The 13,189-nt window shown below is 50.4% G+C and overlaps 4 protein-coding genes across 4 annotated transcripts; 2 read left to right on the top strand and 2 right to left on the bottom strand.

Moving 5' to 3' along the window:
* Positions 1 to 8: 8 nt before the first annotated feature.
* On the top strand, positions 9 to 5,276 carry LOC118507720 (transmembrane GTPase Marf). The gene is made up of 10 exons (XM_036046669.1): positions 9 to 395; positions 1,009 to 1,776; positions 1,857 to 2,146; positions 2,231 to 2,461; positions 2,527 to 2,634; positions 2,924 to 3,847; positions 3,927 to 4,073; positions 4,156 to 4,352; positions 4,424 to 4,654; positions 4,726 to 5,276. Exons 2-9 carry the CDS (start codon positions 1,557 to 1,559, stop codon positions 4,623 to 4,625), a joined length of 2,319 nt encoding a protein of 772 aa, XP_035902562.1. The 5' UTR covers positions 9 to 395; positions 1,009 to 1,556; the 3' UTR covers positions 4,626 to 4,654; positions 4,726 to 5,276.
* Positions 5,277 to 5,289: 13 nt separating this feature from the next.
* LOC118507722 (NKAP family protein CG6066) lies at positions 5,290 to 7,096 on the bottom strand. The gene has a single exon (XM_036046673.1). It carries the CDS (start codon positions 6,966 to 6,968, stop codon positions 5,352 to 5,354), a length of 1,617 nt encoding a protein of 538 aa, XP_035902566.1. The 5' UTR covers positions 6,969 to 7,096; the 3' UTR covers positions 5,290 to 5,351.
* A 62-nt stretch (positions 7,097 to 7,158) lies between these two features.
* Positions 7,159 to 10,333, top strand: LOC118507721 (glycylpeptide N-tetradecanoyltransferase). The gene is made up of 2 exons (XM_036046670.1): positions 7,159 to 9,083; positions 9,157 to 10,333. Exons 1-2 carry the CDS (start codon positions 7,944 to 7,946, stop codon positions 9,727 to 9,729), a joined length of 1,713 nt encoding a protein of 570 aa, XP_035902563.1. The 5' UTR covers positions 7,159 to 7,943; the 3' UTR covers positions 9,730 to 10,333.
* A 184-nt stretch (positions 10,334 to 10,517) lies between these two features.
* Positions 10,518 to 12,545, bottom strand: LOC118507726 (60S ribosomal protein L13). Its single transcript, XM_036046680.1, has 3 exons — positions 12,404 to 12,545; positions 11,675 to 11,948; positions 10,518 to 11,211 (listed from the first exon to the last, which is right to left on the bottom strand). The coding sequence occupies exons 2-3, from the start codon at positions 11,915 to 11,917 to the stop codon at positions 10,801 to 10,803; spliced, it is 654 nt and encodes a 217-aa protein (XP_035902573.1). The 5' UTR covers positions 11,918 to 11,948; positions 12,404 to 12,545; the 3' UTR covers positions 10,518 to 10,800.
* Positions 12,546 to 13,189: the final 644 nt, after the last annotated feature.

The following is a 13,189-nucleotide window of genomic DNA, read 5'->3' on the forward strand; positions in this document are numbered from 1 at the left end:
GCAGAAAACGCACTGGAAACGGTGTTCGTGTTTCTCATCGACGTTTTGTCATCGTCTTTGCCTCTGAACACACAGTAGAAGGAGTTACATCACGATTTCACAAACGCAGTAATCGGAGAAAACAATTTACGGTGTGAATCGTGTTTTCGATAACAGTTGTATCAAGCGGGAAAAGGCCCAGCGGGAGCAGCACTATCCAAAACCAGCGGGCAGTGATCCACAATCATCACCGTGCGGTAGCGAAAAGTGCGCCGTGTGCGATTTCTAGCATGCTCTAGCGCAAAGGAAAACGCATCGAGCAGGACGTCGTCGTCGTGCGTGTTATCACCGCCACTCGCGAAAGGATATTGGGCAGCAGTTCCCTGGTGCGCTAGAGTATGACCGAATCGAAGCAGGTTGGTATACGGTTCTGGGATTAAGGTTCGATATTTGCGAACGACATCCAATAGCCCCCTTGGCCAATGTGCGCCCTCATCTCATTCATCGACCGTGTTTTATCAGCTCCTGCCCCGAGTGGAACGAACCACCAAACAAAAAACAACAAACGGTGCTTTTCTCTCTTGTTTTTACCTGCTTGTGTTCTTCCATTCTTCACGCATTTCCGCTAATTATCCAAAACCCGCAACTGTGGTGGCTTACGGTCATTCGAACCGTGGCGAAACAAGGGCAACTGTTCGGGAGCGCAATTACGATGTATCGTTCCCGAAAAAGATTTTTTTTTCCGTCGCCTACTGCTATTTCTCATACACGCCTACGACGTATGTGAATCCTTCGTTACCGTTACCTTTCTATGTGTGTGTGTGTGTGTGTTTTTTTTTTTCTCCTGTTAGTATCTCCATTCATTAGCTGCATCCGCTGATTACGTTTCTTGTTTTGTTTTAAATCTCCTACGGTTTGTCGGCAACCTGTGACGATAGACACCTTACTCTAGACTGCTCTGCTTTTCCCTGCGCTTTAAATTTCCCAGTACTGATCGTTTTTTGTTTATGGTTTCTTTTTTATTTTCAGTTTGTTGCTTAGCACCGCCAGTACGCGAAAGAGCGTTCCACTTCGTGTAGATAAGGTTGGGTGCACAACACCGTCTCGCGGTCACTCTCCAATTGCTTCTTATCCCACAGACGTTCGTTCAAGTTGTCCTTAAACTTGATTTAATTTTGTTTTTGTGTTCTCCGAGATCCCAGACAAAAGCACGTGGCTTGATTTGTTATTATTTTTTAAAGATTCTTATCCACCTCACTCATTCCATTCGAAGCAGACCGGCCGGAAGTGCGGTGAATAGAGGTTTTGCAAAACAAAGTTTTATCAGCGGTGTTTGGGAGGATTGAATCTTTCGAACCTGTTGTCGCTTTCTTTTCGTCATCCGCTAGCGCTACAACCGAGCGTGACTCGTGGGAAGTGAGGGAGCGATCAAAAAGATCCCAAACACACAACGATCGATTGTTAGATTGTTTAAAAACAAAAAAAAAACAAAACACGAAAAACACCCCCGGTATTAGAATTGTCACGTGTCGTGATCGCTCTTCCTCTCGTTTCGTGATTTACGGCCACGTCCACCGATGGCAACCTACCTGAACCGCACACTGTCGATGGTGACCGGAAACGGAAACGCTTCCATGTACGACACGGCCGCCCTCATCGATCCGAACGCCCGGACGCTGCACAACAATGCGACCGACGTGTCACCGCTACAGATCTTCGTGCGGGCCAAAAAGAAGATCAACGACATTTTCGTCGAGATCAATGATTACGTCGTCGAAACGACCGGGTTCATCGAAGGTAAGGTCCAGTCCGTCACATCCTTCCCCAGGCATTAAAGTGAATAAAGCTAATCGGCCGATCCTCTCTCCGGTTTTTAGAACTGCCGGCAGCATCGGAAATTGTGGACAAGGCGGAAGCGGAACAGTTCAAAAGCTATGTGCTGAAGGTGCGCGGCATCCGGGAGGTGTTGGCCCGCGATAACATGAAGGTAGCGTTTTTCGGCCGCACCTCGAACGGCAAAAGCTCGGTCATAAATGCGATGCTGCGCGACAAAATACTGCCGAGCGGTATCGGCCACACGACCAACTGCTTCTGCCAGGTGGAGGGAATTGATGGACACGAGGCGTACCTGGTGAAGGAGGGAAGCGACGAGAAGCTGAACGTTACGGTATGGTGTGCGGACGTACCTTTCCTTAACCGAACCGAGATTGATTAGAGGAGGTTTTTCCGGTGGATTTTCCCCCGTTTACAGTCGGTGAAACAATTGGCGAACGCACTGTGTCAGGAGAAGCTGTGCGAAAGCTCGCTGGTGCGAATATATTGGCCACGGGAACGTTGCAGCTTGCTGCGCGATGACGTCGTGTTTGTCGATTCACCCGGCGTGGACGTTTCGCCGAACCTGGACGATTGGATTGATAACCATTGCCTGAATGCGGACGTGTTCGTGTTGGTGCTAAACGCTGAATCAACAATGACGCTTGCGGTACGTATCTTTCTGATTTCAGTTTTGCATCCGGACTGTACAAAACCCTCGCCCTATGCTTACAGGAAAAGTCATTCTTTCACGAAGTGTCCACCCGGCTATCGAAACCAAACATTTTCGTGCTGAACAATCGGTGGGATGCGTCCGCTTCCGAACCAGAGTTTCAAGAATCGGTAGGTATTGTAAACTTGTTTCGAATCCCCATCTCTCCAACCATGTTCCATTCGTTTTCACGGCTCATCATTTCTAACCCAACACACGTAAAGATGGATCTGGAAAAGGTAATGAAATGCGTTAACCCAGTTGCAACGCTTAACGATGCACGCTTTCATTCTTTTCTGTCCGTGTGGTACAATTTGTGTAAAATAGTTTTACCTTTTTTCCTTTTGCGCTTCGTTGCGTCTTTAAGATTGTCTAGCGAAACATTATTTTAAAGCCCCGTCTATCGCATTCGCACAACAGGTGAAAGCTCAGCACCAGGAACGTTGCATAGATTTCCTCGTCAAGGAGCTGAAGGTGGCCACGCCGAAGGAAGCCGAGGAGCGCGTATTTTTCGTCTCGGCCCGCGAAACGCTGCAGGCACGGCTCAAGGAGCAGGAGGGCCTCCCACCGATCGCGGGTGCCCTCGCGGACGGGTTCCAGAATCGCTACTTCGAGTTTCAGGACTTTGAGCGCAAGTTTGAGGAATGCATTTCGCAGAGCGCCGTGCGGACCAAGTTCGAGCAGCACAGCTCGCGGGGCAAAAACATTGCGAGCGACATGCGCATGATGCTGGACAGCATCTACGAGCGGGCGAACGTGCTGCGCAACCAGAAGCTCGAGCAGAAGAAGCGGCTGACGGACCGCATCGCCAGCACGGAAACCTCCCTAATGCAGGTAACGCGCGAGATGAAGATGAAGATACACACGATGGTGGAGGAGGTGGAGCAGAAGGTGGCCAAGGCGCTGAACGAAGAAATCTGGCGGTTGAACGTGCTGGTGGACGAGTTCAACCTACCGTTCCACACCGATGCGCTCGTGCTGAACGTGTACAAGAAGGAGATCAATGCGCACGTGGAGAATGGGCTGGGGTCGAACCTGCGCGCCCGGCTCAGCACGGCGCTGGCGATGAACGTGGAAACGGCCCAGCGGGAGATGACGAGCCGCATGACGGCCCTGCTACCCTCGGAAAAGATGGCCGCCCAGCAGCATCAGGTGGTGGTGCGCACCCAGCCGTTCGAGATGCTGTACACGCTCAACTGTCAGAATCTGTGTGCCGACTTCCAGGAGGATTTGGAGTTCCGGTTCTCGTGGGGCATTCGGGCACTGATTGCCCGGTTCAATGGGAAGCTGCGCGCTGGCAATCGGAAAGCAATCACGCACCATCGGCAGAACAGTAATATGAATGTGAGTTGAATTGGGCGGGCGGGCCTCTTATGGGAAAAGAGGGGGGGAATGCTCATTCATCGTTGCGTTTTGCCCTCAGATGTCGCAGGTACTTTCGCCAACCTCACCGATGTGTCTTATGCCGGAAAACGAGCTGATAACGAACGAGCAGCTGTCGGTGATTTCAAAGGTGGCGATTGCTTCGATAGGATCGCAGGGAACACTCGGGCTAGTGGTGGCTGGTTTGGTACGTATTGAGGCAATGCTGGTTTTACTCTCCATTAGCTGGACAATTTTTTTTACCGAATTTTCTCCCCCTTTTCCGAAAGATGTTAAAAACGATCGGGTGGCGCGTTATAGTCGGTGCCGGTGTAATATACGGCAGCGTGTACCTGTACGAACGATTGTCCTGGACCAACACGGCAAAGGAGCGTCAGTTTAAGAACCAGTACGTGGAGCATGCGACCCGCAAGCTGAAGCTGATCGTCGATCTGACCTCGGCCAACTGTAGCCACCAGGTGCAACAGTAAGTAGCAACGCGACGGTTGGCAAACGATCGACCCTAATCCCACACCACCAACACTTGCCTGCTTCTAGGGAACTGTCTAGCACGTTCGCCCGACTGTGCCGGGTTGTCGATACCGCCAGCACGGAGATGAACGATGAGCTGAAGCAGATCGAAAGCTCGCTCGGTGTGATCGAGACAAACCAGAAGCAGATTAAGCTGCTGAAAAACAAAGCCAACTACATCATGAACGAGCTGGAAATCTTCGACAGCAACTACATCAAGGCGAACTAAACAATGATGTCGGGTTACTTGATCGATCGGTAACGACCGGTGCAGCAGCATCCCAGAAACGAATGAATGTGATTATCCTTTTTTCACGTCTCGGTTGCAGGAAACCGAGCACAGAAATCGTGTTTCGACTAGTAAAACGGCGCACCATTAAGTTTGCGCCTTCGATTCACAGCTCCGGCTAGGAGCAGTAGCAATTTATCGATTCTTTTCACAGTGAAAACCGCGTGAACATTGGAACCAAACGCTTTTAGTGATGGGATATTAGTTAGCTGAGAAGGAACGATGGTGCTTGATGGCAAAACAAAAGGCGGGAAATCGTCACATCGCGTACGACCGTACCCGGCCCGTTCCTGTACTGTATGATACTATTTAATGTACCGTAAATTGTAGCAAATATTACTCAACTGTTGTTTGATATGTATAAAAAAAAACCTAACAGTAAAGCTAAAATCGAATCGTTGTTCGTTCAGTGAATTAATGTAGATGCCCCAGGGGATTGCGCACTAGCGTGTATGAAATTGTAGCAACAGGCACCGGCACGTGATGGTCACGTTTCAACCTAAAACTAGACCGTGGCGCAAAATTGACGTATAAACTTCGTTAGGCAACTTTTTACAAAATAAATTGAACCGAGCAGCATTAAAAAGCGAAGCAAACGATCGGGTTTTCTGCTTGTTTGTGGTAATTTCATTTTATTCAATTCCATTCCGTGTGCACCACATTGGTTCACTTTTTGTTCTCCGACAGCTTGGCGCTGATCATCTCCTTGAACTGGGTGAGGATTTTGTTTTCGCGCTTCTGCCGTTCCTCCTTGCTGAACATGGCCAACGCACGCTTTTCGTCCGCCGAGTAGATCTGATTTTCCTTACGTATACGGACGGCTTCCATGCGCCGGTGCCGGCTACCGCTCATCACGTACCCAACCTGCTCGAAGTTGGCAATTTCGTCCGAAGTCAGCCCGATCTCACCGCGCCGTGGAATGCGCTTGCCCTCCGTAACGTAAGCGGCCATCGCCGCACCTTCACCGGGCAGCAAGGCTCGGCCGAAATCTTTCTGGCTCAGATTGCCGCTCGTCTTCACCGGTCCCACCACGTTGTCTCCGTCCTCCTCGACGGAACGGGCCTGCGAGGTAGCGGCTTGCGTTGCCCCTGAACCCTTACCGCTCGCCGTTGCCCTTGCCTCCGATTTCTCCACCCAAACCTCCTCATCACCGCTCGCAGATTCGGAAGCGGACTCGGAAGACGACGACGGGTCGGACGAGGAGGCGGATGACTCTACCTTTTTGGCCTTTCGTTTCTTTTTCTTCGAGCTCTTGGACTTTTTAGACTTTTTGGATGATTTTTTCTTTTTCTTGTCCTTCTTCGACCGATGTTTGGAGGACTTCTTCTTATCCTTTCCACCCTTGGCGCCTTTTTTGTGCTTCGCAGCGCTTTTGGACGTGTCTTGCTCGTCGTCGGAGCTGTTACCCTCGGACGGGGAATCGCCCCATGCATCCGGTACGCCCTCGGTGCCAATAATCTCACGCTGCAATCGGCGCGATTGCATGAAATCGTCATCCATCGGATCACGGTTCGAACGCCGGAAGCTTCGGTCGACGTTGCGCTGCGAATCGTGTGTTCCGTACATATCGTGCATCCAGCGTTTCGGTTGCCCCCGCTGTCGTTCGTCGTCTTCGTCGGAACGTTCCTTACGATCGTTTCTCGGGGAGTCTCGGCGAGCCCGGGGACTTCGAGATCGGTGGCGAGAGTTTTTAGACCGATCGTTTCCATTTCTTCGATCGCCTTCATTGCGACGTGTACTGCGGTCGTCCGGTCGCCGTGAACGCTCAACGGAGCGATCCCTTCGCTCGGGTGGACTGCGAGTTCGGTGGCGGCGCCGTTCATCCCGTGAATCGTCATCGTGCCGATTACTGTCGTTGTGTCGCCTTCCATCCCTTCTTTCCTGACGAGGGCTAAAGGAGCGTCGATTGCGATGCTCATCCTCAGGGTCTATCCGTTTGCGATCTGGGGTCCGCGACTGACGCCGACGGCTGTCCGTATGACGATGCCTCGACGACGCCTCATCACGACGGTCTTTTGAAGTACTATCCTTACGTTTGGGAGATCGCGATCGTCTTCTTCCAGATGCTTTATCTGTATTTCTCGCGTTAGCTTCAACACTTCTTTTGCGTTTATCCCTCGCATTGTGGCTGCTGCTGCTGCTGCTGCTGCGACTGCGGCTATTGCTGGATCTACCACTAGCACTGCTATCACTGGTAGAAGAGTTGGAACGGGAGCTAGTTGCACGCTTGCTCCTTTTCTTATCACGTTTACTTCGACTGCGGGAACGGCTTCTGGATCTCATGTTTGCAAACAATTTCGTCAATATTTTACTGAAAGCGAAAGCAGATGATTAACGCAGCGGTAATCGGGAGGATGTTTGTTTCTATTCGATTTTTTTTTCATTTTCCGCCCGATGCTCCATGGTTTTATGTTGACAGCTCGTTTTTGACAGATGAAATGTAAACGAATTAAACTTCAAGCAAATCTACTTTAATCGCGTGGAAGACAAAGCGACAAACGAAACAATAGAGGAAGCTTGGAATTTGTAGCGTTGAGCGAAATTACCTAGCACAATAGATAACGATTAATATTCTGCAAACATAGAGCAAAGTGGAATTACATCTCACCGATTTTTCGGACCGCTCGTTCATGTGTCATCGCGCCTGACAACGCGCTGGTGTTTTTGTTGGAAAAATCGAAAAACGACACAAACTTCGCTCGCTCACGCACACTGCTGCGTGCCTATTTTTTTGCACAAGCGCTCCCGGCCGTGTCATTCTCGACGGATTCGTCAGCTTTCAAGTGGCCAGAATAGAACCATTTTCCCTCTCGAAAGAACTTCAACTTCCCCCCGATCCGGCGAGCACACGAGTTCAAGAGCGTGCCATCGTCAAGTGGAAAACGCGGTTACCACATCCTTGGAGGCCTGGTGGTACCGGGAGGTTGCGTGCGCGACGACTGTGAGCGAGTGTGTGTTTTGCCAAGGGAGGGCTTGTGTCATCATTCATCCTCCCGGAGTGAGGTGGTTCGGAAATTGTTCGCACGGATATCGATCGCGTGATAGCGAACAGGGCTTTCGGCACGGAACCGCACTGTTAGAGGAAGGACAGGTTGAACGAGAAAGCGAGAGCGAAGAGCGCAACAACACAACAGTGGCAGGCAGCTTGTGGGGCGGTGTGCTAAAACCGTTCATTAACGTAACCGATAGTAAACCCGAAACCCGACGGTCCACTGTAGAAAATCGTGTAGCCAAACCAGGGCATAGAATCCGGCAGAGATGAGTGAAGAAAATGTTAAAGCTACGGTCGCGCAAACGGCAGCACCAGCTGTTTCGGCCGGGAGTGGCGAGGCGACGACAGCAAGCAAAAACAGCAAAAAGAAACACCAAAAAGGCTCGGCAAAGCAGGAGGAAAGCAAATCAGTGCCTGTGACGAACGGCGAGCTGACCGGTGATGGAGGTGGTGATGGTGCAAGTGCGACGGAGGAACGGGGACCAGCCCGCGAAGGTAGTGCAAAGGCCAAGAACAAGAAGAAGAAGAATAAAACCAACGCAACCGAGCAAGGTTCGTCCTCCATCGTGGCGCCTGGTGGCACTGCGGCACAGGTTAACGGAGAGCAACCGGTCGATCAGGTCGACGCTGGCCAGGAGGAAGGTGGAGACGGAGCAGCTGCAGAAGCCGACGGTGGGGAAGGAGTTTCCGGCAGCGGGTTCGGGTCGACACCGGACGGGGCGGAAATGTTGATGGGCATGCGGGAGGTGTTAAAGCGCATCAACATTAGCGCGCTGTCGAACCTAAAGCCTGCCAAAACGCCCGAAGAGGCGCTGCACAAATCGTACAAGTTCTGGTCCACCCAACCGGTGCCGCGCATGGACGAGAAGATCCTGGCGAACGAAGCGATCGAGGAAGACAAACCGCTGAGCGAGATCCGGCAGGAACCGTACGCACTGCCGGACGGCTTCACCTGGGACACGATGAACCTGAACGATCCGCTGCAGCTGAAGGAGCTGTACACGCTGCTGAACGAAAACTATGTCGAGGACGATGACGCCATGTTCCGGTTCGACTATCAGCCGGAATTTCTGCAGTGGGCCCTGCAACCGCCCGGCTGGAAGCGGGACTGGCACTGCGGTGTGCGCGTGGTGAAGTCGGGCCGGTTAGTCGGGTTCATTTCCGCCATTCCCGGCACGCTGAACGTGCACCGGAAGAAGCAGCGCATGGTGGAGATCAACTTTCTGTGCGTGCACAAAAAGCTTCGCTCGAAACGGTTAGCGCCGGTGCTGATCCGGGAGATAACGAGACGCGTCAATCTGACCGGCATCTTCCAGGCGGTGTATACGGCGGGCGTGGTGCTTCCGAAGCCGGTATCCTCCTGTCGCTACTGGCACCGTTCCCTCAACCCGAAGAAGCTTATTGATGTAAGTGTTCGTGGGCCCATCTGTCGTGTGTGATGGGCTTCTCACTTAACATTTCTCCTGCGCTTGTTTTTAGGTGAAATTCTCCTACCTGTCCCGCAACATGACGATGCAGCGGACGATCAAGCTGTACAAGCTACCGGACCAGCCGAAAACGCCCGGCTTCCGGAAGCTGACCGAGGCCGATCTGAGTGCGGTACACAAGCTGCTGGAATCGTACCTGCAGCGCTTCAACCTGACGCCGGCATTTGACGAAGCGGAGATGCGCCACTGGTTCCTGCCGCAGAACGGCATCATCGATTGCTTTGTGGTGGAGGATCCGGCCCACCCGGGTACGATCACGGACATGGTCAGCTACTACACGCTGCCCTCGACCGTGATGCACCATGCGGTGCACAAGTACGTGAAGGCCGCGTACAGCTTCTACAACGTCTCGACCCGCACGCCCTGGCTCGATCTCATGAACGACGCGCTAATATCGGCCAAAAATCTTGGCTTCGACGTGTTCAACGCGCTCGATCTGATGGACAACCAGAAGTTCCTGACGGCGCTCAAGTTCGGCATCGGCGACGGCAATCTGCAGTACTACCTGTACAACTGGCGCTGTCCGTACATGCAGCCGGAAGACGTCGGCTTGATACTGCTGTAAAACGAACGCGGACGACAGGGGGTGGAGGATGGATGGGGACAGCATAGCTTTCGTTTTTCGTTTTCACCGGCCGAACGAAGGGACTGGGTGCAGTGGAACCAAAGCTCTCATTCAGGGTGGGACGGGGCAGACATTGGTCTATTTGGTGGGAAGTCCACCATGGTTCTATGAGGTCATTTGACTAGCAAAATCAGGGAATATCAGGTGGTTGCTCTACTCTAGCTCCCGATCTTACATTTACAGACACCTGTTTTTTTTTTTCTCTAGTTCCCTTTTCCGGAACCCAAATTAACGAGCAGCGCTGGGACGTGTCCACAGAAGAGCGTTTACCGGCACGCATTACCAAATCGGTTGGTGGCGGCCTGGGAATGGAATCATAGTAGGCGGTAGAATTTGTTTACCTAGTTTTATCTTACTTTCTCCGTGTGTTGCCTTAGCAACGGCTTGCAGTACGGGTGTTCTGCAATGTTCCTGCAATGGCCGGCTTTTCAATCGAACAAGAGCGCACGTGTACATTTGAAGTATTGGCAGGGGCTTGGGAGTGTAATGCATGTTTTCGTTATTCCACGAATTATCCAGTCAATAAAGTGAACGGTAAAGCTAATTTTGTTGTGTTTTTTCTTAACCCGCATCGGTTCGATGTCGACTGAACAGATTGCCTATTTTCAGGCGTAACAAACTCTGCATGTGAAGACCGAGGAAAGGTCTCCAGATTGTCACCGGAAATGAATGTGTGTGGTTTCTTTCCACCAGTGAGCGGGCACACAAACAATTGAAAAACCATGGCATTATTGTTTTGCTCCTTCCTCGGCAATTAATTCGCTCATCAACGAGTAAGAAGGGGATAGCTTTTTATTTGATTTCTCTCCTTTCCGCTTCGAAATGTAACAATTGCCGAAGCAAGGGCACGCACACACACACAACACACACACACGATTAAAGCGCGTGCACTGTGCCGTATGATGGATGGTGGTCAGCCGGCCCTACGGCACAGAACAGAAGAGGTTGCAGTCGGGTGACGGTTGTTGCTATAGTGGTTAGATGGAACGGGGGTAAAGAAGCAGGAAGTGTTTACTTCTTGCTCTTCTTGTCACCGGGCTGGTTGTTCTCGTTCTCTGTCGCTTCCTTCGCCTTCTTGGCACGGACACCGAAGAACCGTGCATTGAGACGCGCCTGGTGCAGGGCCTGGAACGCGCTGAACTTCTTCTGCGCCTCCGTGATCGGTTCCAGCGTAACCTTCGGGCGGGCGTTGCGGATTGGCATCACCGTGCGCTTCAGCTGCTTGGCCATCTTGCACTCCTCCGGTGTGGCCTCGCCCTTGCGCAGCTTCTTGTTGCGGTGCACCGGGAACAGGATCAGCTTGCTGCGGTACTCCTTCAGGCGCTGCACGTTAGCCTGGCGGCTTTCGACCGATTTGTTCTGACGGCGCGGATCCACCGCGATGCCAATGGTTTGGGCGAAGTTCTTCGTCAGACCGGCACCCTGAAAAAGTAAAAATAGAACACAGGGAACATTTTTAATGCATTTATCTACATTTTACTTCAAAAAGCTTTGCTAAAACTCATCGTCTGGAAGCGAACATTCGAACGCTTGTGAGGTACTCTAGCCTCCGTTGTCCGCCGAAATTCCTTCCAGTGAATGAGAAGTAAATTTCTGCTAGGCGGCAATAGAGGCATAATCATAATCGTTCCCTAAGGTTGCTCGTTCGGTTTGAACGCACTGTGAGTCCTTTGGCCTTAATAGTCTATACCAACAAGGCGGTACCCGATTACTCGGGTCCACCCATAGCAGACCATACGATCAAGCACTCCCACGAGTTAAGATTGCTCTTGCCTCAACGGTTGATTCGGCGCACGATCAAATAAACATAAAACGCCAAAATTTAACCACGGGCAGGTGGCTCAAGTGCCGCCTTCTATAGGTATTCTCTCTGGTCTGGTCTTACCTTCAGCTCGGCAAGCGTAAATCCACGACCCGCACGGATCTTGGTGTTGTAGCGTTGCGACGGGCAGTGCACGATCGGGCGGATCGGACCCTTGGCCGGGCGGGGGAACAGTGATTTCGCCTTCTTGATGCGGTTCTGCCTTCTGCGGTACTTGCGGGCCGGCTGGTTGAACCAGGTGCGAATATGCCGCTGCCAGTACTTATGGAAGTGGCCATTAGAAATCATATGATTACCCTTCACCATCTTGACGGGTTATTTGTTGTTTGCCGTGTGCCTACAATGGGACAAAAAGAGAGCGAAAACACGATTGGTCATATATCTTTCCAGCCGCAATATGAAGAGTTCGGAAGAATCGGATGCCGAAATGTCAAAATGGATGCGCTACGTAGCTGGTAAAAACCCATCCCTCTCACATAACCTTGCCGGAATTGTCGGTAATAAACTGAAGTTTGCAATCGATTCGATACAACAGATCGCAGAGCATTTTCGGAAACCGATCAATACACTAATGCAGTAATGTACGTTCCTCGGGAATTTTGCGAGGAACGCCACTAACACGGCAGGCGGGAGGCTAGAGTGAGTTTTCTCTCGTTTTATACAGCTATACCACGAACTAGCAACAACCACGGCATCCATTTTGACACGCGCACAGTTCCGTGAACAGTTTAATACACCGAAAGAACTCAATACGGCACAAATTACAGTAAAATTAAGGAAAATTGTTCGCACCTCAACAAAAATGTGTTCAGACAAACACCATAAAGGCCGGAAAAGAGAGAGGTAAAGTTGTTTTCTCTGACAACTGATGACGGCGCGTGACAGCGCTGGTACTTCCGTTCAGCACAGATGACGGCAGTGTTGCCAGAGTAGCCGATATTCAATTTGTGCGTTTTGTCGGGCTAATAATTTAAATTGTTTTCAGCATTTCTGCTTAAATGATCGATTATATGGGCTTATTTTGATTGTTTTTGTAAAAGGGTTAAATTAATATTTGTAATGTGTATAATAAAGAGCACGCAATGATATTTTTCACGAATTATTTTATATGCTTACCGACTGCATCAAAGTATGCGTTCAGCAGTGCGTTTTTCGTTTAAATTGACCGTTACTCTATTGAGGTCTACAAATAAGAAATTAAAATTAAATCTAAAATTTAAAAAAAATGATGCTTATTTACCGTAAAAATAGGGTTTATCCACACAGTTACTATTAATATAATTTATTCGCAAATTATTAATCGAACTGTGCTGCCAAAAATCGGGTTTTAAATTATTATTCTTCAATTATTTTTCAAAAGTTATTTTATTTCTGATGATTTATGTTTGAGAAATGAAAATGTATTACATGTTGCCACAAAGAGGCCAAGAAAATTGTGAGCTAACTATCGAAATTGTTTTTCTTCTGTACAGCCAAATGTTCCTAGCTGGTAAAACAGTGCGTGCGGTTCCAAGTAAGCAACACAGCCAGTTTCGAGGAACTTTGGCTACACGTGTAGTTTTGAGGCAGCAACATTCT

This window comes from Anopheles stephensi, chromosome 2 (genome assembly GCF_013141755.1).
Source record: "Anopheles stephensi strain Indian chromosome 2, UCI_ANSTEP_V1.0, whole genome shotgun sequence".
Classification (NCBI taxonomy): Eukaryota; Metazoa; Arthropoda; class Insecta; order Diptera; family Culicidae; genus Anopheles; species Anopheles stephensi.

Coding starts and splice junctions, on each gene's coding strand:
- LOC118507722 (XM_036046673.1), bottom strand. CDS start 6,968: ATGAGATCCAGAAGCCGTTCCCGCAGTCGAAGTAAACGTGATAAGAAA.
- LOC118507720 (XM_036046669.1), top strand. CDS start 1,557: ATGGCAACCTACCTGAACCGCACACTGTCGATGGTGACCGGAAACGGA. Junction 2,462..2,526: donor AATCAACAATGACGCTTGCG/GTACGTATCTTT, acceptor CTATGCTTACAG/GAAAAGTCATTCTTTCACGA. Junction 3,848..3,926: donor GGCAGAACAGTAATATGAAT/GTGAGTTGAATT, acceptor TTTTGCCCTCAG/ATGTCGCAGGTACTTTCGCC.
- LOC118507726 (XM_036046680.1), bottom strand. CDS start 11,917: ATGGTGAAGGGTAATCATATGATTTCTAATGGCCACTTCCATAAGTAC. Junction 11,212..11,674: donor TTACGCTTGCCGAGCTGAAG/GTAAGACCAGAC, acceptor TTACTTTTTCAG/GGTGCCGGTCTGACGAAGAA.
- LOC118507721 (XM_036046670.1), top strand. CDS start 7,944: ATGAGTGAAGAAAATGTTAAAGCTACGGTCGCGCAAACGGCAGCACCA. Junction 9,084..9,156: donor ACCCGAAGAAGCTTATTGAT/GTAAGTGTTCGT, acceptor GCTTGTTTTTAG/GTGAAATTCTCCTACCTGTC.